The sequence below is a fragment of the Limulus polyphemus genome, unplaced genomic scaffold, assembly GCF_000517525.1.
Source record: "Limulus polyphemus unplaced genomic scaffold, Limulus_polyphemus-2.1.2 Scaffold158, whole genome shotgun sequence".
NCBI classification, from domain to species: domain Eukaryota; kingdom Metazoa; phylum Arthropoda; class Merostomata; order Xiphosura; family Limulidae; genus Limulus; species Limulus polyphemus.
Window position 1 is genome coordinate 636605 of NW_013665768.1, and position 23471 is coordinate 660075.

General features: G+C 33.4%; 1 protein-coding gene across 3 annotated transcripts in view; it reads left to right on the forward strand.

Moving 5' to 3' along the window:
* Positions 1-23471, forward strand: part of LOC106476761 (protein TFG-like) — a 38775-nt gene that overhangs the window by 5362 nt on the left and 9942 nt on the right. For all 3 annotated transcript variants that reach the window (XM_013937393.2, XM_013937399.2, XM_022381370.1), the window contains exons 2-4: positions 4699-4939; positions 16026-16109; positions 22564-22713. In XM_013937393.2, the coding sequence (XP_013792847.1) occupies positions 4711-4939; positions 16026-16109; positions 22564-22713 (463 nt within the window). In that variant the 5' untranslated portion in view covers positions 4699-4710. The remainder of the gene's footprint in view (positions 1-4698; positions 4940-16025; positions 16110-22563; positions 22714-23471) is intronic.

Here is a 23471-nt window from a genome sequence, read left to right on the forward strand (position 1 = left end):
TAAGTCCTCACACATGTGTTCGAGGGAGTGCCTGGTACCTCACTCATTTTGCCTCATTTGCACTGCTTTGATGTTTTGGGTTATGAGTGGGTGCCCTTTTTGGTTGCTCTGCTTCTTCCTTTTGCACTATCCCTCGATGTCTTTATGCCAAGGATGTTACTGCATTTGAGGTGGTCCGATCTGTTTGGTTTAAGTGGGATGTATATGTATTTCGCTTAGCCCACACATGTCCTGTTCCCTGATCAGTGGTGGGAATTTCTCCTTCCAGTTGGCTGAACTTGAGGTGAAGATGGTATGATCCTCCTTCCTACCCTTGCAGTTGAGTTTTGGATTGTAGGTGACTTACCAATGGTATGATTCGCGTCACTTGCTGTGTACAGTGAGTTGTGGCCTAAAAACCCTACATTTTGGAGCACATCTCATCTTTTACACACATTTTGCTCATCAGGGAAATTGAAATTATTATATATTATGGTTAGGATCACTGTCCAACAGTTTTCTTTTTCATTGAGATTTGCTTCTCAGAATTGTCTACCTGGATCTGTATTGCCTTTTTCACATCTGGGCGAAGAGTTATACCTGGTACAGAAGTGGTGTGGTTTTATTAGAGTGTTCCCTCATGACACTTTCGAAGGATGCTTCTACTTTTCCCTTGAACCGGTCCCTCCACCTATTCAATGTGGGATTCTAGCTATGTATGTGAGGGGGAAGTAAGGTACCTTGTTGGAAGTTATAATTTTCATACACTGAAAATATATTTCCGATAGGTACTTACTTCCACTCATATTTCCCACCCTTCCTCCCCACTGTCACACGGTACTTGAGTTTCTACCTAAACTCAAAGAGATAGTTAGGTAGAAGAGCATAGAGGGAGTCACGTGTGTGGGGGGGCATGTTTATTGTTGGAGGTATGTCGTATGATAATTTTAATGTGAGAATCAGTTAAGTCATTTGAACCGAGGGGTACATGGGAGTGAAAGGCTTGTGGTATACAAAAAAATAATTTTGCAAATAGAGGGCAGCACTGAACGAGAATAGCTATGTATTTGAGCAAAATTAAGTACCTGTTGGAAATATATTTTTCAGTGTAGGAAAAATTATAATTTTCTAAATTCATTGCATTTTTCTACATTTTTTGAATTTACATTTTATACTGATCATGATTTTTAGTCTTAGCAGGATTTTCGTGCTCATATGCATTGCTTTCACAAATGCTTAGTAGTTGTTAAATGTTTTCATTACACTTTCAAAAGAAGCTCACCAGTTCTAGACTGCCCATTTAATTCTGGATTTAAGTTTTTCATTGTCAAGGTCTCCTTGATTTGTAAAGAATAGTCATTTTTGGCAGTACCAATAATTTTAAACTGCTCGATAGTTTAAACTGCTCTTCAATCTTGCATATATTTAATAATGTTCAACACCTCTGCATACCTTGGTAAGTTACTAGGATAACATTTACAATACACAGAACAAAATGCTCCATTATTTTTTAATCTTCCTTTTGTTTTGCACATATACTATTGTAAATTATTTATTTGCTTATTGTGAAGCACAAACTCCATGATGGGTTATCTGTACTTTGTCCACCACAGATATCAAAACTCAATTTTTATCATGATAAGCCCTCAGATTTACTACTGAGTAGCATAGTAACTTATGAATCAACTCTAAAATACATTATGTTCATTTCTATAAGAAGTTCATGGGTTGTCTTGAACATTGAATTTCATAATGATAAGTTGGAGGAATTAAAAGGAGAAAAAAAAAGTTTAATGTTTAATATTAGTAACAATATGTGAAATATTTTGGAGCATTTCACTTTTATAGATAAGTAGTATATTTCATATTCCATTTTATTACACCAATAATAATACTTTACATCATCTAACATACTTTGCATAATTAATAATTACCTCACTTGATAAAAAGTCCAATTAAAAAATATAGCAGTCCATGTGACAAAATTGACAACACCTTTTCCATCATTAAAACCCTTCTGTAACCCACCAGTAGTAATACTAATTAAGCCAATTATGGCAATCAATACAATATACAGAACCTTTATCTTTGTTTTGACACAAACTTTATATAAAAGCTAATGCATGTAATTGTTATTGACATGCCTGTATGGGGAGATTGGATTGAATATGCTGATTGTCTTAACATATAATATTGAAGAACAACAAGGGACTTTTTGGTCCATCTTGGCCTTCCTATCTGCCAAATTAAACTGAACACTAAAAAATTTAAAGCCAGTCCTTATCATTCAAATATTTGTCAAGCTCTTTCTTAAACTCCCTTAAATTAACTGCACCTACCACATCTGAAGGCAACCTGTTCCTGTTACAAAAATAAAGCAGTTTGTGATGAAGATGACTTCTACTGAGTTGGGAAGGTTAGGATAAACATGTATCATCCTGGTGATTTGATTAGCTTATGTTGAGAGTTTTGGGAACCAAGTGTGTGATGATACTGCCTTCATCAAAGTGGATGACCATCTGAGCTGAAAAAATGAAGGTAACTCAAATTTGGCCATGGGAAAGTAAAAAGTACAGCCAGAATTGTGAAAGTTAAGCTTAAAAGTAATTCATCCAGTTGCATGCATGACTGCTGCTTCCTTGATCTTTAGTACTTTGAGTCTCATCATCCAGCTTGGGGATCTCCCCTTCATGATTCTGACAAATCTTTGGGGGATATTTACTTCTACCTTTTTTGTCATTTTGATCTTGATTTTTTCTTTTGCAGTTAATTTGGTTTCTTTGTGTTTTTAGATTTCCTTGGTCAGAATGCCTTACCAGTGTTCAGCTCCCTCAGTTTTATCTCAGGAATCTTTTGGATGAGACCTTTAGAGGTATTCCTTATACTCTGGTAATTCAAGCTCAAGCTGTTCATCAGTAGGCTTCTCTGATTTTTTGGTCCAAGAAGGCCCAACAGGTTTCTCATTCTCAGGAGTCTTGTCAGGTTGGCCCCTCATCTGTTTATTTTTGACTTCCCCAGTGGACCTCCTTTGCAATCTACTCTTGGGTCACACAGGTGCTTTCTCATTGACTTTCTACCTCCTCTTTCTCCTTCCCTAGTTGTCTTTCCAACCCCCCATATCCTGTGTGCCTTTGACACCTTGAGGAAGCTGTGTCATTTCTGTGGATTATGTATGCAGTGGAATGGGGCCTTCTCCATTTTGTTTGTTCCCAAGAAGATGGGAGATTGGAGACTTGTCTAAGCTCTCTCGTCTTGAACCGAGGGATGGCAAGAAATTGCATGGTTTTCTCAATCTGAGGTGAATGTTCTCCCTTGGACTGTGGATGTCAATGTTTTAGATACCTTTATACACATACTAAATTGTTCTTCCACCCATTGCTTTCTCTGGTTCCTCCTAGATGAATGGTGTTTTTTTTCTGATCCATTTCCTCTCAGTTAGCTATGGCCCCATATGTTTTAAATTGGATCATGAGAGATTTACATGGGTGCATTTGTTGGGTCTCCATTACCACTGCTATTGGGTGAAGAGTATTCCCTTCATGGGAAGTGATGCCCCATTAGGCTACCCTCTCTCTCTCTCCTACCTACCTAATGAATGACATGTTCTGTGGATTTTTCCTTTTTTGATGCTATATTTTCAGAAAGAAGCTCATCATGGTAATTTCTTTATCTGCACTGGCCCTTCCACTGTCTTATCAATGTAGGATTCTAGCTCTTTTCTGTGCAGAAGGGTAACTTTGTGAAATATGCATTTTCACAAAAGGAAAATATTAACGTTTCTGAATTGAGAAAGAAACAAGAAAATATCCAAGTAAAGTTCTTAGTAAAGAGAAAGTTTTCTTTAGTATGAAATGATGCTGTTGAACAATGGTTTTAAAGCTTACAAATCAGATTGTCCAGTTCTTGTAACTATTTAATAGGCTTTATTCTTGGACTGTTGAAAATTGTGGTGAAGGACAGGTTTTAGAGATTTCTGTATTTGGGAATTCACAAATTAGGCATATTAATAGGCTTTTTTGAGGTGAAATACAGTGTTACCAGGTCTAGTTTGCCTGTAGGTGCAGAAACTCAGTATTTTATGGGGATAATTGAAAGTGTTTAATGTTTAAGTCTTAAAAAATGATCTGGTAGTATAAACTTAAGTGATGATGTTTCAACTTAATGGAACCTTCATTTTCTTTAAATAATAAGACCCTTGCTAAACAAATTGGACTGTAATAATTTTTATAACTTTGTATGCAATACACAGACATTGGGAAGGATTCAAAGGAGGGCTGCTAAGAGAATATCTGGGATAGTAAGATTGTCATATAATAAGGAAAGGTAAAAATATTTGAAATTTTTTCTCATGAAGAAAGAAGAGTTAGACAACCTAATATTAATGCATCTTTTTTTAATGTAATAATGTAAAAGGGGGTGCAAATATAAATTCATATAAGTATGTGTTTATTGGCTCTTTTAAATCCATATTCTTGTGTCTTAATAAAAATATATATAAAGAAAATTGTGGGTGTTTATGTCAAACACATTATCTACTTGTCATTAACTATAAAATTTAGAGTTATTCTTTGGAGAATTTATGTTACTGGTGTAACATGAAAGAAAACACTTTGCTGAATTTACAACAAAATGTTTGTTAAGACCGTATTAAATTATACATAAGCAGATAAAAATAAAGAAGCAATGGTTTTGAGCACTTTGTTTTTTTCTTTACTTTAGGTAAAATAAAAAATGATGAATAACTACCATACTTCTGTTACTGGAACCAATGACATTCGATACCCTAACTTGGACCTTGGTGGAAAGCTTGTCATTAAAGCACAACTTGGTGATGACATTCGTCGGATTTTCATCCATAATGAGGATATTACTTATGATGAACTTATCCTGATGATGCAGAGAGTCTTTAGTGGGAAATTATCTAGTAGTGATGAAGTAACATTAAAATATAAAGATGAAGGTAAAAATGTAACCATTGTGTTAGCATGTTATCTGATTTTTCTTTTAAAACTTACTAATTCCTTGTTTCAGGGTCTTGTTTGCACCAAGTCTTGTTTACACCTATATAAGTTTGTAATTATATATATTAGTCCTTGTGAATATATAGTTTTATCAAATTTTTATGTATATGTAAGTTTCTTAGTTTGTATTAGTCTTGAATAAGTACTTGCTCATATCTTTATCAGAATCATTCCTTGTGGACATATCAGTCATTGTATGTATTTGTGTGTTTATAACTTTGTAATTATTAATGAGCCCCTTTTTATTTCACACAACCAGTTCATCAGTCTTTCCTTTTGTGTGTGTGTGTGTCTATATATATATAAAATATATTTAGCTTTATCAGCATATGTATCAGCCCTTGTGTATGTTAGCCTTATTGTCTATTAGTCCTTATTGACTCTTATTATTCTATGTGAATACAGTACTGTGTTTGTGTATTGATATAAACATATATTTATAAAAAACTTTTTATTTGTGAGTTTAGATGTGAAACACATAATTGGCTTGTTGCTAATTATGGAGTTTGGAGTTTTTTCTTTGGATAATATTAAGTTATATGGCATATCCACACCTAAAAGTTTTTTGCATAACCTTAGCTTCCCACCATTTGTAATGCTTATTCTTGTGGGTCTTTGTTCATTGTGTGGAATATCTTGTTAAATTGAATAATATTTTTACTTTATACATAATTGTATTTGGAATGGATTAGAATTAAAATTTATATTCTTCTATAGTTATATACTTCAAAAGTTTACTTGTAGATAAGACCTTGTGATTAATCTACAATATGGTTATAACTACTTTTACAATTACAATTTAATTTGTTGTTTTAACATCAATTTGCACAACTGAAACTTAATCTTACTAAACAGCTTCTCAATGAGTGTCAATTTTTTATGAAACTAATTATATCTATCTTATATTGCATGAGTTCTGTACTTCTATTACATTATTAATAGGAACAGAAAATAAATCTATAAGTAAATTTAAATATTCTGAATGAAATAAATGTAGTTTTGTGACACTTTCAACTTCTTTATATGTTAATGAAATGAAATTTATATATGTATGACACCAAAGCTATTTCTGAAATCATCCACTCTCTTCACACAGTAGATATTTCTCATGTGCCTGCCATAGAGATTTTGCACACTCCACTAACCTTCAATTATCTCCTTCCTAAACATCTTTTGACATGAACTGTGCTAGTACATAATGCAAATGTCATGCAGCAATAGCCTTCCACCAATAGGAGAATGGCATGTTCTCCATGCACAGTAGATCCTCATATGCACTTGAACTCAAAATTAATTTCATTCTTAAACTAGGCATTGTCATTAACAGATGTGTTACATATTGCACAACTTTTGTGATTAATTTGACATGGTAACCTTTAATATCATAGTTACTTTCTTTCTGACAATTTCTTCTTTTAGTGCATGTCTATACTTCATTTTTGGCATGTGAGATTTATAATTCCATTTCTCACATTAGTTTATTTCTGAAAAATGGTGAACTACAAGCTATGTCAGTGTTACCTTTCACATTGTTTTTCAAACCTGTTAATGGACATTATTCTATACAATTGCCTATACTTCAAACAGTTTAGTGCATCAACTGGTTTTTGTATGTAAATATATTTGAATTTCTAGGCCTGTGATCTGTTACTTTGAGGATTTTGAGGTAGTAAATTTAAGTGAGTTTAAGAGAAGGCTTGATAACTATATAAATGATAAGGGCTGGTTTTAAGATTTTTTTTAACTTATTTATTTTATAGTTTTAGTTTGGTTTAGAAGATGGGACAGCCAAGATGGACCAGTAGGTCCATTGTTGTACCTCAAAATTATGTTATGTTATATGTAGTTCCATGAACCTGTATATAACAGTTGTTGCATATATACATAAAATCTAAGGATGGTTTTGAGCATTTCTACATTGTAAACTTTCATGTTTCTCTGTTTATGGCTGCTAGAAGTTCTTTGTCTGTGGAAGATGTTACCACTGGTTTTTACCATTTAATGGATTTTTGCCTTCCTTCCCACTTCCTCAATTTCCTGTGCATTTCAATTCCTGAGCTTGGTCAAGAGGTTGATGTTTTTGTCCAGCTATTTCTACTGTTTGGTTTTGCTGTGGCTTCATCATTCTCTGTTGAGGAACACATCATTCTTCTTTCTTTTTTGCTCCTTGTGTCGGGTTTGTATTATGCCATCCCTTTCTCCAGTGTCTTGTGTTTTTCTCAATTTTTATTCCATGCTTTAGTTTTATTCTTTCTCCCTTCACCTGACTTTAGTACCCATGCTGAGATATTGTCTCAACATCGTTCCCACTCTTCCCCACCTGATCTTTCTTGTTTCCATAATTCCTTTTATATGGCTTATAGTTGCTCCTTCTCTGCCTTCTTGATCTTCTGCTTACTTATTTATTCCATCCTTGCCTTCTTCTTTTTCTATCCCTTCACTGTCTGTTTTCTTCTTATCTTCTCCACCAGTGTTCAGACAGTTTTTGTGGGGCATCTCTAGTTGGTTCTTTTCCCTAATTAGGCCAGAATCATGCCTTTGGCTATCTGTCTCTCTTCTCACATGGTTTCTGTGTATTTGAGATCTCTTCGGACATGTCACTATTTTCACTGTTTTTCACCTTCCTCAATATTTCCTGCTTGGGTTGTGTCTCACATCACTTATTTAATACGATGTTTTTGGGGTGCTACTCATTTTTCCTTTGCGACTGTTCCTTAGCCTGTGTACCTTCATCCCGTCTAACATTTCTTTTTTCTGCCCCTCTACCTTCTTTTGATATCCTTTGTCCTTTGGGGTTAGCTTTTGTCTGTCTCTCCCATGAATACATCTCTTTGTACCCAATTGGTTCAGGTCATATGGGGGCAGTTCTTTTCTTCTTTTCTAATCTGTGGACACCACTTCCTCCACCTTCCGATCCTCAGTATATCCACTGTTTTGAAGACACATTGTTGGATTTCTTGATTTTGAATGCCATAGAAAGTGTCACTTGCACCTCTCCAGATTACTATTCCCATCTCTTCATTGTCCCCTTGAATCTTGGGAGTTGATATTCCCTTATCATATGTCTTCTGTTAACCACTTCTCATGATTCCTCAGTTTCAGATCAAGAGGTTTCTTCTTCTTAGTAGGTTTTCCTCAGGCCTTTGGATGAAAATGGTCCATATCTCAAACACCTTTCTTAACATTCCAGCAGTCCCATCTTTAGGTTAGATTAGGTAAAATAATAATATAATAAAATACTTTCATGGGGCATACATGCAAGCAGCTTGTGGGTAGTGTAATTGGATAGCATAATGTGAGCCACATGTTTCCTAAGTAATTTTAATTTACAACTTATATTTTAATTGTGTGGAAAGTACTAGTAGTTGGAGTTAAACATGGTTCAAAGGGCAATGAAACAATAGAATTTAAGTATAAATAGATGAATACTGTAATGAGTTTAAAGCTACTTAGGATGAACAAATGTAGTTTCAAGTTACAATTTGAAGTCATTTTAGAAAGAAAAAAGATAATTTAGATTAATTTAATTACATGGTCTATCAAATTGGCCAACCTTGTATAGAGTTAGTGCAGAGAAAAAAAAATATTAAGTTTTATACAAAAAATGTTTGAAATGCATTTAGGAGGTTTTTAAAGATTACAAAATAACATTTGAGATTTTTGAGATGAAGAAAAGTGTTTTTACTCTTAACGCGAAAATCATTTTGCACTTGAACTGGTAAAAAAAAGACTTGATATATTCACAGACAAATCTTTATTAAAAATACTCCACAGAAAAACTGATTTTTATGTACAAACAACTTGTAATGTTTACTAAAAGTCTGCCAAATTTTGTGAAGCTACACATACTGTATTAAAAGTTATAGTATTAAAACAATATACAAGTAAAAATGGTCACTTGGTTGGTCATTGGGACCGAGCCCATATTGAGAGTTCAATGCTAAATGTGCAGTACATTTACTCTATGTATGTAGCATAGTCCAAATGTCATAAACAGACTACTACAAAGTTTATGTGTGTGCCATATGGCGGGAATTTCCGGGAAATGAACAGCAGCTTTGGTTTTGGTATATCAAACTTTCACTGTGTTGTTGGAGGTCTCAAAGACAACATACAAGAGAAAGGAATGATTTGTACATTATGCTAAGCAAAGAGGAAAGTGATTTGCAACTGGGGTTGTTTTGATTCACAAATTTCAATCCACATGGAGGATGTGGTGTCTTATTGATGGAGGGCTATTGTTACATGATGAATACATCAGGTACTAGTGCAGTTCACATCTATACACATGATTTAGGTGGGAGATAGTTCAAGGCTAGTGGCATGCACAAAATCTTAACAGCAGGCATGCAAAAAATAGCTACTGTATTTGTTGGCATTTAAGATGATACTTTTTACTCTTTAAAACAATACCTAATTGTACCCCTCACCTTATACACAGGTTCAAAGATAGAGTTCCAGTAAGAACTATCTGGTTAATAACATATTTAACCAAAATAATGTTGTTCCTTTTACTTTTGTTTGCTTTTTTGAGTAAATGCATTGACATCATGCCACCTATTACATTGCAATAACGTATTTGTAATTGTTTCATTTGTCTCGATTCTCTATAAGTAGAAGCTGTTTATCTCGCATGTCAGTTACAATTAAGCAAGACATTTTTGACTTGAAATGTATTAATCTTGTCCGTTGTTCTAAAATATTACTAATGTTATATCAAAAAAGATAGTTTCTGTAACATGCACTAATTTAATAAACATGTTTTAATAGTAGATCACTATATCTTAAGGTTTAGTATTTTTTGTAATAGAAAAGGAGTTCAACTGTTATAAAAAGTTTGTAAAGTTGTTTATTACATGTTTATGACTTAAGTTATGCCACATGGAGATGTCTGTAGCATTTGAAGAGCATAAAAAAACACTTGTGGTTATATTAATTACCTCAGAGTGCAGGTTAGCACAGAATTTCTTTACAAAAGTAACATCCTAGACTTGCTTGACAATAGAGATCATCATTTACACTGAACCTCAAATAAATACACTTAATTTGTTAAACAAATCCAGGGTCTTATACCTGGGATCGTCTTATACACGGGCAAATACAGTATTGTGTGCAGAAAGTTAAGTATCTATAAGAAATGCATTTTCAGATATGAAAAATTTCAGCTTCTGCGATTCAAAAACCTTAAATTATTGTTAGGGGGAGTTGAAGACTTGTATATCCTTGATGACATAATAATGTAAATAATTGAATTTATACATTTAGGATTTTCAGCACAGTTTAAAATACATGTATATTGTCTCTGTATTCCTAGGTACTAAAAACGTTTTAGCAACCAATGCAACAACAAAGTTATCATAATTTGAAAAAATAAAGTCACTCTTGAATTATACATTTCTTTAATAATGATAATGTATCTTGATATATTATCTTATATGTAGGTGATATCCTGTGGAAGTCTGTTATTACCTATATGTTTGTTTACATTCTCTTAATTGTTTGATAATTATTGAAATTACATGTAAGAACAGAGAAATATTCACAATAGTAAAATAAATGTATGGTGATTTCCCTGGATACAAAATTGGTGATATATTTATGTAAACATTTTAATTAGTTTCACAAAACACTGGAAACTATGAAATATACAAGTAAATGTAAAAGTCACGATGAAATTTTGTGAACCAAAAGATAAGTTAAAGACTGTGTATGATATAATAACAATAAGTGTAGGATGAAATAATTATTCCAGGTCATCCACAACTTCCATCTCATGTTGTAGATGGCCCTATCTTCTGTTTGCAACTGCCAGTAACATTTCACTATACAGACAAAAGAATGTAATGAACAATCTAATTTGGTCTGGTACTTCTTTTACTTTACTGTACTTGATGAAACAACTTTTTTACAAGCTTCTACAAGTAAAATAATCTTATATATGTATATATATTATATATATATATATATATTGTGTATGAATTTGCAGCTTTAAAAGTTTGAAATTTCAATTAGAAATACTTACTTTTGTATACATTTTAAAGTTTTTAAATTGTAGATTTTATCTTTGTTTTGATATAGAAAAACACCACATATGTTTGTTTTAAAGCTCTAATCAGGTTTTATTTAATACCTGTAACAAGTTTTAAATCTGTTTTATATTAATTTATATTTTTTCTTTCTCATTTCTTTTTAATGCTTTTTTTCCCCATTTAAGCAGTTACTTAGACCAATGAGGCATAACACAGCAGACTTCTCATTGTAAACGAAACTTGATACAGTCAAGTGCAAAATGATTTAAACTAGCCTATCTCATCTTGTTCCACAAAAAACATTTATTTTCCTATCATACTGTAACATTATTCTTCAAGTGTAGTATAGATTGATAAAGGAAATTCTTTGAAAGCTTTAAACAAATTTCAGGACTGTAATTCTGGAGGAAGTTATTCACAAACATCTTTTGTCATTTTGTTCTGATTTCTACATGACTATCTGCTGAAATGGAAGCTACATTGGCTTATACAGTTGAAAAGAACAGTAAAAGAGGTTTCATTACACTTTTAGATCACTGTTTACGACTTCATGAAGCTGAGATATAGGCAGTCACATCACATCATTGACAGCTGAGATTGAGAAAGAGTGATGGGCTGAAATTGATAATGCTACACTTGTATTCAAGTTACAAGGTCAAATTAGCATTATTTTGTTCATAGCTACTATGAATTTTCTACTACAGGGTCACAAGTGCAACATTATAGTCATAAAAATCCAGGATATTCACAAACACTAATGATTTTGTTCAGAGCAAGCTGAAATCAATCCAAAATCTAAATTTCCAATTTTTTTTATGTATAATATTTTATTTAATAACTTTGAACTTTTAACTTTGAATTTTTTTTAATATATGAAAGAATGAATACACTTTATTTTTCTATAATTATTTTAATTCAATTGTACAATTTCATCCTTGGTGCAGGATGTAATATAGTTACATTTTGAACTTTTGTTGAGACATCCTTTTGCTGTAGCTCTTGAAGCTTTCAGTCAGGATTGGAGTGCTCTATTCCTCTATGCCTATCTCCCCCATCCATGTTCTTCCTTGTGTCTTCTCTGTCATCTATGCCACCCTGTTTCACATCCTCTTGGTGGCACCACTTTGGCCAGTGTAGCTGTGGTTTCCAATTCTGCACGTGCTCCTATTCACACCTCCTCTTCCCCTCTCACCCACCCACCTCAAATATCATCACTCAGATGTGCTACATCTTTCCATTCCAACACTCCATCTTAACATGTGGCTTTTATCTGGTCCCTTGCCAGACAGGCAGGACTTTCCCTGTGGGCTGCTTCATCCTTCCTCCTTGTCAGTTTATCAGCCTAAGTGGCGTGTCTATCACTGTTGGTCTTCTCATCATAGTTTTCCATCTGTCTTGCCCTACTCTCCTGAACCTGACTTACTTCCTTATCTGGTTTTTTGACAAGGGGATTTTGGTATCCACCTTCACTCCCATTTCTCACCTTTATCATCTTTCCCATTCCAATTATCTCTTGTGTCCTGTTTGGGCTCTCTGCTGCAAAATGGCTCACACTGCTCCCTTCTGTGGTTCCCATTTGTTCATTGCAACCCTTCCCTTATACATGATATTTTTCCTATTACTCATATATGTTGGATTTGCCATCTTATTTACCTAGGCGATTCTTCCCTGTCTCCTAGTGATTGTCGTATCTTTCAAGTCTGCTCCCATCATATCCTACACCTTACCATGCCCCTGGCTGCCCGATTCCATTATCCATTGGAAGATATAATTCATACTAGCATGTGGACCACTCCCCATACACTTATTTCACATTATCTTCATTATCTGGCCATTTCCTGCTCTACAGGTTAATGACTACCTCCTGTCACCATCTTGAGCTACTGTTTCTCTATGAGTGGATAGGTGCTCTTTCCTGCTTTCCTTATTTACCGGGGTCTTTCTCACATATACGGATTCTGCTTAGTGGCGAGAGATGCCTGACTAGGTATAGTTATTTTTAAACTCGTATTGTATACCCATTCCAGTCAATAATGCCCACTGTTGAGATGATGTGTTCTGCAAGACTACTTGTAGGTTTTTCCTCATGGTGTTTTGCATCATAAATACATTTGCCCTGGACCATACACTCATGGACTAACATTAGTAAAGCAAAAGGGGATAGCTGCCCATCCCTGTTGTTCCTTGGTTTTACTGTATCAGAAATAGTCTATTTTTCAGTATAAGGTTTCACAGTCATCTGTTGCACTGTTTCCAGTGTTGCATTCCTCCATACTCTCTAATGCATTCCACCCATTTTTCCAGTTTACCACTTACCAGCTCCTAGCTGCTGGGGTGGTGGACCATGGAGTCTTCCTCTGGAGTGTGATCAATTCCACTCAGTTGAGGGTAGGGTGGTAGTGTTCTGCTGGTGTAGATAGTGTACTGACACTTCTCCTACTGTGGACTTGAAGTACTATTCCAGATACTGCTATTTATGGACTAGATGATTTCCACCAAAGTGCAATTCACCCTCTTTCCTACCCTCACCCGGGAGTCGATTCCTGCTTGGTACTGGTGTTAGTTGGAGCTGGACCAGCCACACAAGTCCTCATATGTGAGTGGCCCAGGTACCCTCCTTCTGTCACAGAATGGACGATTCATTCCCAATGATGCCTGGTTCTGGATTAGATTTGAACCACCACATTGGTGTCTGCCTTCCTACTGCCATCCAGACGTCAGTTCACAGGGAATACTAGTGTTGGTTTAGTTGGACATGCACACATGATGATGCAGGTCCTTGGAATGGAAAATCATCTTCCCTTTCAGTTCCTGTGACCGAGGTGAATGGTAGAGGACCTTCTTTCTACTGTGGACTGGATATTTATGTCACTATACAGCTGGTGTTGGTTGAGGATGAATCCCCCTTATTGTCTGCCATGCTCTAGCCACTCTACACCAGGGTTCGCACCTAAGATTCCACCCTTATTGCAAATCATCATCTTCATGGGTGTAGAGTATACCTGGCTATGGTGTGGTCTCCCATGTGTATGGTGTGTCTTACATACTCTACTCACACACCTCATGGGCTTCCTTTGGGCACTTCCTGAAGGAAGCTCATCTCAGTACTGTTACACCAGTCCTTGCATCAGGTCAGTGTAGGATTCTAGCTATTCTATGAGAAGAGGTAAGATATTGTATTCAAAGAAACCATTTTCCTACACTGAAAAAATATTTCCAATAGATTCTTACCTCCTCTCACACATTCCACCTTTCCTCCCCACTTTCAGTGACTTTTGCTTTTCCATTGTTCAATCTCGAAGTGAAGTAGGGCTAAGCTGCGTAGAGGGAGTCAGCTGTGCTAGGAATTGTGTCATTCTGCTATTGGTTGATGGTTGTCACATGCTCATTTCCATGCTGTCATGCAGCTGTCACATGTGAGGGTAAATGGGAGTATCAAGGCTAATGGTGAGTAGAAACTTGCACATATAGAGGGTAGCACAAATTTGGAAAAGCTGTTCTGTGAAAAGAGATAAGAATCTATCGGAAATACATTTTCAGTGTAGGAAGATAACTTTCAGCTCTTAATATAAATAAATTATTTGTTAATAAGCCAAAACTTGTCATAATTATTTATTTTAGTCTAATATTTAATTACGCACATTTAATTGTTGGATAACCTAATACTTCCACCCAAAAATAACAGAAAATTAAGCATAGCAAACTGGTATTAAGCCTAACTAAGGTTTAATAATAGAAAAATATTACTTTTCCAGAACAGCATAATGATCTACAAATAATTTTAATTTCTTCCTCTCTCTCTCTGTCACACAGCTCTAAAATAGTATGACCATTAATTTTAATAGCATATATCATTACTGGGAAATTGTATGAAAATGTAAATTACTTGTATGCTGAATGTATACTGATATTCAGCAAAAAATATTTAATGGGCCAAATGTCGAATACTAAAAGAATGTTTGTAATAACCCTAAATAAGTACACTCCACCATTCAGTTGGAAGGTTCTTGTGTGTTATAAGAAAAGTTAAATCTAGTAAAATCATTAGTCAAAAAAATTGTTTTAACTAACGTATTATAATATATACATATTTGCATATGTGTTATTACCTGGTAGACACTATTCACACATGTTTGTTTTACCAATCATTATAATTTTATTTTTAAAGCAATTTAATTCTTTCTCTGGCAAGATTTTGCTTAGACAAAAAATAATCTTAAAAACACATTTCGTGTGTTGGTATTGCAAAGCAATTAATTTGATGTAACTTGATTTTATTTAGTATGCCTCTAAAAACTAAGTATTTGTCTATAAAATAATATTTGAAGCAGTCTTTTCATGTTAGTAAATTCATTCTAGTTTTCATAATTTGTACAGGAAATTTGCATCAAAAATATCATATTAAGGTTTCTTACATCTGTTGATTAAAATAAAAAAGTCAATTAAAGTGTTTTATTTTAAAATGTTGGGTATAGTTTTGGTATTTTCTGAGAAGGCTACTAGGATGATTTCAGGGATTGAAGGAGTTCTTAACTTATTTTCTCTTATGAAAAGAAAGGCAAGAGGTTATCTTATTGAAGTATACAAGATTATATGAGGAGATTGATAGGGTAAAGGCTCTTGGTTTCTTTGTGCTTTATTCTGAAGAGTATAGGACAAAAGTTTAATATTTGAAAAAATACATGTTTCATTTAAAACTGTTTTGTATTTCTAAGAGGATGATTAGCTTATGGAATTAATTTCTATGAACAGTAGGAAATGTTAGCATCTTACAGGAATCTCAGAAAATAATAGTTGATTTTCTGAAAAAAATAGAGTGGATTTACATATTTACTTTTTCTCAGGGGTGGGTGTCTGCAGACAGCCTTGAAGGGCTAAATGGCCCCTTTTTCTCCATAATGTTGTTATTACTAAAATGTGTAGAGAAATTTCAGACAGAAAACAAAATAGGCAATAATTCTGAAAAAAATTAAAATAATTTATTTCTTTTCACTAGATGGAGACCTTATCACCATTTTTGATAGCTCAGATTTATCATATGCCATTCAATGTAGTAGAATACTGAAATTAACAATTTCAGGTAAGAAGTTATTTTGAAAATATGAATTAATTTAAAATATTGTTTCTTTTTATGTTAGTTGATTATTATTATGTACCATGTATGTTTTGTTTAAAGTTTTAAATTATTGTTTCAGAACTCTTTTAAAATTTGATAATGATACTTGAGATAAGTAACATTATTTATAACAGAAGGGGACACAGATAAATGTTTTGGAATTCTACAGATTCCATCTTCAGTATCTAAAGCAAAATAAAAAAATTAAATCATTCCTTAGAGGACTAAAATACATTGCTGCAATAATGATAATTTAATGAAAACTAAAACACATAGAAAGTGAAGGAGTAACAAAAATACTGTACATATTAAAAATGTGCAATTTAAAAGAAGACTACATGTTATTCAGTGTTGGTGAAAGTTGTTTGATGTGCAGGGTTTCTTTAATCAGTAATTTCAGATTAGTGTTAAGGTGCAAAGGATATTCAAATTTGATAAATTAAGTTCTTGTCCTGTTTCTTCACTATGTTGCAGCCTTGTGCTGAGTCACTGTTTTTGATTTTTACACAACAGATATACGGCTTGTTGACATCATGATATTCTACGCAGAGATTTTTACTTTCATATTCACTTTCACTGCTATCTGTATATTCTTTCTCCATTTCAAATTGTGAATTTTCCTCTAAATCAGTTTCAGGAGTTACAAGTAATTCAGAAATTTAATTTTCCATAAGAGTACAACTTTTCTCTTTCTGTTGTGAGATGCTGTAATTGGGTATATTCTACTGCACCCTGGAATAGCACAGACATACGACAATGCAGGTGCTTCGAATAAAGCAGAAGAAATAAAACATTTACTTGACCAAAGAGGCAATGGTAGATATCAGCATTGAACAGCTGCTCTACAGTCGTATCGAGTTTACAGAAAACCCAAATCAAATATAATTGATCAGAGGACAACAATAAGTTATATGAGAATCAAGTATATTCAATAGGGTTAAGGATGTTAGGTGAAAATGTATATCAACTGACACAATCAGCCAACTAACCATCATTTTAGAACTATGAAAGCTTAAGCAAGAGACACAAAAACTGCACTGGTGATAACTTTATAAAACACAGTACTGAGTCACAAATCTCAATCTTAGTGATACTAAAATTTATGTTAATGTCAGAGTAAATTACCTTCCATAATAACATAATTCACCATGAGCACAGTAGCAGACTTTGAAAGATCTTTATACTGTATTTGCCAGTGTATAAGATGAGACCTTTTACTCTTAATGCCTGATTTTATCCCTCACCTTATACACAGGTTCAAAGATAGAGTTACAGTAAGAACTATCCAGTTAATAACATATTTAACCACAAAAAAACATTGTTCCTTTTACTTTTGTTTGCTTTTTTGAGTAAATGCATTGACATCATGATACCTACTGCGTTGCAATAACATATTTGTAATTGTTTCATTTGTCTCGATTCTCCATAACTAGAAGCTATTTATCTCACATGTTAGTTACAATTAAGCAAGACATTTTTGACTTGAAATGTATTGACCTCATCCATCATACTAAAATATTGCTAATATGATATTGAAAAAAAATTAGTTTCTGTAATGTACACTAATGGTTTTATAGTATATCACTATATCTTAAGGTTTAGTATTTTTTTGTAATAGAACTGTGATTATAACTTTGTAAAATTGTTTATCACATGTTAGTGACTTAAGATATGCTGCACTCAGCTGTCTGTAGCATTTGAAGAGCATAAAAAGCCAAACGTGGTTGTAAGCATAGAGTGGAGGTTAGCACAGTTTAAAAATAACTTCTAAGACTTTCTTTACAAAAGTAACATGCTAGACTTGCTTGATGATAGAGGTTGTCCTATAAACTGAACGTCAAAGAAATACATTTATGTTGCTTAAAAATCCAGGGTCTTCTTTTACAAAGGATCTTTGTATACATCGGTAAATATGGTAAAAGAAGATGAAGAACACTGAAGTTTGTAAGTCCAATCAGTTATGTTTCATAATGTCATTAAAAAACATCATTATAAAGCATTACAGCTAGTTTTGATGCAAAGTTTGATCATGTAACCTACATGGTGGCCTGTATGTTGTTATTTATAATGCATAAGACAGGTGAGAGAACACATCTGGTTAGTTTGGTAAAGGTAATTTACAAAGCCTGACCTTTTATTAAGAATTTTTTGTCATCAGGGTCTTGGTTCTGTTATATAATATAATGGGATATGGTTCTGGAAATTTAGGTTGTGCAAAATCTTTTTTTGTTCATTGCTAGGAATTTCATTGCATAATATATTTTTATCAGGAATAAAGGCTGTACAGTATACTTTAACTTGTTATTGGATCTATGAGCCAAACAATAGGGATTTAACGATATATCCGTATAAGCTGATATTTAGAAGAAAAAAATGGCCAGTATTGAGTTCATAATTTTTCATCCTGCCCTCATGGTTTGAGTTCAGTGGACATGTGTGTGTGTGTGTTTTTCAAGGTGACCCATAGTTTCTTTTCTTTTTTTTTTAGTGTAGAAGGGACAGTGTCCTTAAATTTTTTTTTTTTCTGGAAATGAATATAGTTATAATGAATCTTCTTTACATTTCACGAACCATGTAAAGTTATGGTATAATTGACATGTACAGATTGTTTTACTGAGGCCATTTATGTAGTTGTTAATTAAACTTTTAAAAATTCATAGCATGAATTTTTTTAGAGCATTTAAAACATCACAATGATTTTTAATTTTGTTGAAAATTTATCACTTGAGTTGTAAGGCAATATATGTATTACATCTTACACAGAAATCTTGGCAACTGTCATACCCAAAAATACCTGGAATTGCATTTAATTTTCTTCAGAGCAATTTTATGCCCTAAATCTGAAAGCTTTTTTCCCCACATTGAATTTTTATGGAAAAATCAGTTCCTAAATTTATGAGGTTTCACCATTAAGCATACAGGAAAATCCCATCCTTGCAAGTAAACCAGTATGAATTGGCATGTTTTGTTGTACAAGTTGAAGGTTCAATTCTGACCTCTTTCTTAACACTTTTTATGAATGTTTTGATGAAAATATGTAAAAAAACTTATTAACTATGTCAAATAAAATACTGTTTAAATACTTAAAATACTCTTGGACTTCAAATACCTGGGTAAAAAAGTAGTAAAACTGAAACAATCAGTCAGAAAATAGGTAATCATTTTTGAACTGGACAAATTACTAATAAGCTAAAAATGTCTTGTAGATCATGGGAAAACTCATTGTTTTCACCTCAGTGTTGAAATACCCAGGTAAAATTTCATAAACTTGCAAAAATGGGTAAAAATACTTTTATTTTTTCAAACTGGACAAAAAATTTAGTACACTTTACCTAAAAAGTTTTTTTTCCCAACAAGATGTCAAAACTCAGATTCCAAATACCCACTGTGTTTTTTATTGCTTTGTTGTCCATAAAACCAGAGTATGACACTGATATCCCATTTGTGTTTTTGTTGCAAACCACACAGCAGTTTAGTTCCAAACATATGATTTTTTAACAGGGACAGCTCAAAATTAAGAGATTCACAGTGAAATGTTTCCTTGCACTGATGGGCTATTCTGCAATGGAATGATGGGTTTCTTTGACAATCAGTGCAAGCTCCCTTCCCATCTTACATTACAGATGTACATCTGTTCATGAGATTTACTGATTATATAAATTTTATTCAAACAATTGGAAACATGATTACAATAGTTAATTCAGACATTTTCAAATCAGTAATATTGTTCTTACAACACAAAGAGCATTGTAAGAAGTATGCTGATGTTTAAATTAGCTATAACTTGTCAATTTAATTATTTATTAAGACAGCAGGCACTCCAGTACAGTTTATAATAGGGAAAGCTCAAACTTTTTAGCATATACTACACTTCACAAATCTAGTCTCAACACAGCCTTCAGTAATCTCACAGTTGACAGGTTCACTGACAGCAAACTGGAAGCAGTCATTTTACACATGGAAGAAGCTGTGGTTTTCATTAAGGGGACCTGTTGAAAAGCATGCATACTTGATCATGTTTTCAAAAATGGATGCCGATAATTCATGGTGCAGCAGGGATTGTGTTCAAATTATGTATTTGTGTTATAATTTTAATCAACGGTTTAATTTCTGTAATAGATACTTACATGTTCGTGTATCTTTCTTGCAAAATACTTCAATTGACAAAAGAAATATGCGTTTAGTGGCTTAGAAATTGAAATGTGCTTCTTGGGATCCACCTTGGTAGTGCATTGTAGTCTACCATCCACATCAAAGTGAGAAGTGTACAAATCTGGATCAGTTTGCACATTCCAAGAATCATAGAAAACTATAAAAAGAAGAGACTGGCCCCTTGGAGCAGATATCTGCTGCAATATGTGTTACATTTTCTACATGGAAGGCGCTTTCCTGCACACAACGACTAAACTTCTTTCTTGGTTTCTGCAGACACAAAAAATTATCAAGTGCAGTTTCTGGGCCTAGACCAATTATAGTATACTGTGCCATATATGAGTGAGTCACTAAGTTTTTGGAGGACTTCACATATATTAGCACAACATTCTTGCTCTTCTGCCTCAAGGTAGGTATTGTTGGTAATTTATAGTGAAATCCACACTGATCTGTGTTGAAGATCTAATCACTAGGGATGCCTTGCTGCTGTACCATATTTTGAAAACATTTTGCAACACTTTGGATACTAGCAGGATCCAGCATTTCATGGTTGTTTATTAATTTGATAATTTTCCTTGTTGTTATTCAGTTTTGCCTTTTTAAAGTCCAAGCACCAAGTTACATTAGCTCTGAATCAAAATGTTGGATCCAACAATGTTAGTGCATGAACCTTGCACATCACCAAGAAATGTAATTGGTAGCATGGATAAGTTTTAAGTCTTTTCTAGTCACCATCAAATAACTGCTTTATGTGCAGTTTGATCATGACGTCTTTGTTTGTAAACTCTATCTTTGTACTCTGGAAAACTGTGCCTTATTGTTTGAAAAGTTTGATTTAGATGTTCCTCAATGTACTAAAATGTTTCTCACTTTCTTTCAAAATTGACATAGTTCCTTTCACTAGTCAAACCAACTGGATTAACATCATCGTCAACAAAAGCATTATTGTCCACCTCTGGATCAAAGTCATCAATAATAATGTGTGCTCTTCAATAGCATATTCCATGAATATTTCACAAAGTTAATTGTAAACCTTAACAACAATCTCATTTTCTGAAAGATTTACTTGAAGACTGGAGACTCTGGATAGAAAGCCTCAATCAGAGATTGGAAAACTGCAGGAACAGTTTGCAGATTTACATCTACCATTCTAGGACATCAAATGTGAAGTAAATAAATAATTTTGGACTTCTTTTGTACATAATTTCTTCCCAAACAAATTTATGTTACCTATCAATGCAGACCTTTAGCCAATAATTACTTTTGAAGGGACCTTATTCTGAGTTGTAGCAAATTATAGGTTTTATGGCCTGTGACTGAAGTGTTTCTTCTCAGAGATCAAAACTCTGAATATCCTCTGTTCTACAAGCCATTTTAAGCTTGTTACTAATTTGTCAATTTTCTGACTGACTGTTTTGATTGTATGGATTTTACTACTGGTATTTGAGATCAAACAGTATTTTAAATATTCAAAAAGTATTTTATTTGACACAGTCAATAAATTTTATGTAAGTTGTGTCAAAACACCAATCAAAAAAGTAATTCAGTGGAGATTGGATTCGAACCTCTAACTTGTACAGCAAAACATGATGTCTTTCACTGCTTGGCCATGATAGTTTACTTGCAAGAAATGGAGGAGGGAGGGAATTTCACTATATAAGCTTAGTGGTAAAAGTTTCCAACTTAGTGGCCTAATTTCTCTGCAAAAACTCCATTTTGGGAAAAATGGTTTTCAGTTTTGGATTCAGGGCATAAAAATGCATTGGGGAAGTATTATTCCAGTTGCTGAGGTATCCATATTAGTTAAGTTTACATAAGAATATTTAGCCCTGTATAGATATTTTATGCTTTAAGTTTGGTACAATCTAAGACCTAGTTTCTTCTATGAGGTGGTATAAGTGAAATTATCATTGTCTATTGCTAGGCCTGAAGTAATTTTCGTAAAATGACTTACTATAAAATAAAGACCCATGTTTGTTATTCTGAAGCTGGAAGGATAATTTCTAGATTGATTATTCATCAGGCCTGCCTCTTTTTTCTTAGCCCATAGTGAATCACAAGTTATTGGTATCAGCAATATTATTTTCAAATATTGCCATTTGCCAAAATGTGATATTGGTACATCCCTACCATACAGTATAATCTTATTTATCACTAGGAATCTAGGCTGTACAATAAATCTTACTTTGTCACCAGGAACTTAGACTGTTTCATATAATTTGAAGAGGCACATGTTGTAAACCTTTAACTGTCTCTGAATTTATAGTGAATGGACAGCCAACACTTCTTGAAGCTGAAGAGGTCAAGGACATTCGAAAGGAGTTACAAGCTATACGTGATCGAGTCAATCAACTTCTAGATATGTTAGATCATAAAAGTGTCATTTCTACACCATCCGCAGCTGTCACTTCTTCAGGTATATATGTATGTGTATAATGACATTTAATTTATGTGAGATACTGCACATCTGTGTGGAAGTTTCTCCATGTTACAGAAAATATACTGAGTTGCAAGAAAATACTTATTTTCACACAGATTTTTAACTCTTTTAGCATGGGCTTGGTCCCTGGAACCGACCTCATAACCATTTTGTGCTTGTTTTAGTTTTCATGCTATGACTTTAAAATTAGTAAGCGAATGTTAACAAAATTAGGCAAATTATTGGTAAACATTACAATGCTTTAATATGGAAAATATCGATTTTTTTATTAAGTTTTAAGGTTTGCAAAGCAATGTTTTTCTCTTGCCTTTTTTTCTTTTCACGTGTTGCATATCTATCATGCAAAGTAATTTTCATTTTAAGATTAAAAAGACTTTTATGCATCAGAAAATTTTTAAATTTCACATGTGAACTTTTTATGCTGTCTAGATAGTTATCAAATGTTTCTCAAAGAAAACTTTATCTGTTATTTTCAGGTATTAACCTCTGTACAGGTTTGGTAGATTTGACTGATCTTGCAACCACCATAAAAAAATTAGGAAATAAATATAAATTATGCTTCTTTCATTCTTGAATGAACACAAATTATAACACAAAAACATAAATGTTTAGACTAATTAGCTTAAATCTCATAACATTATACATTTATTATTTTTATAGGCTGTCTGGCTAACAATACAGAAGTTACAATGACACGGCTCACGTGCACTCATGTTACCATATCAAATAACATT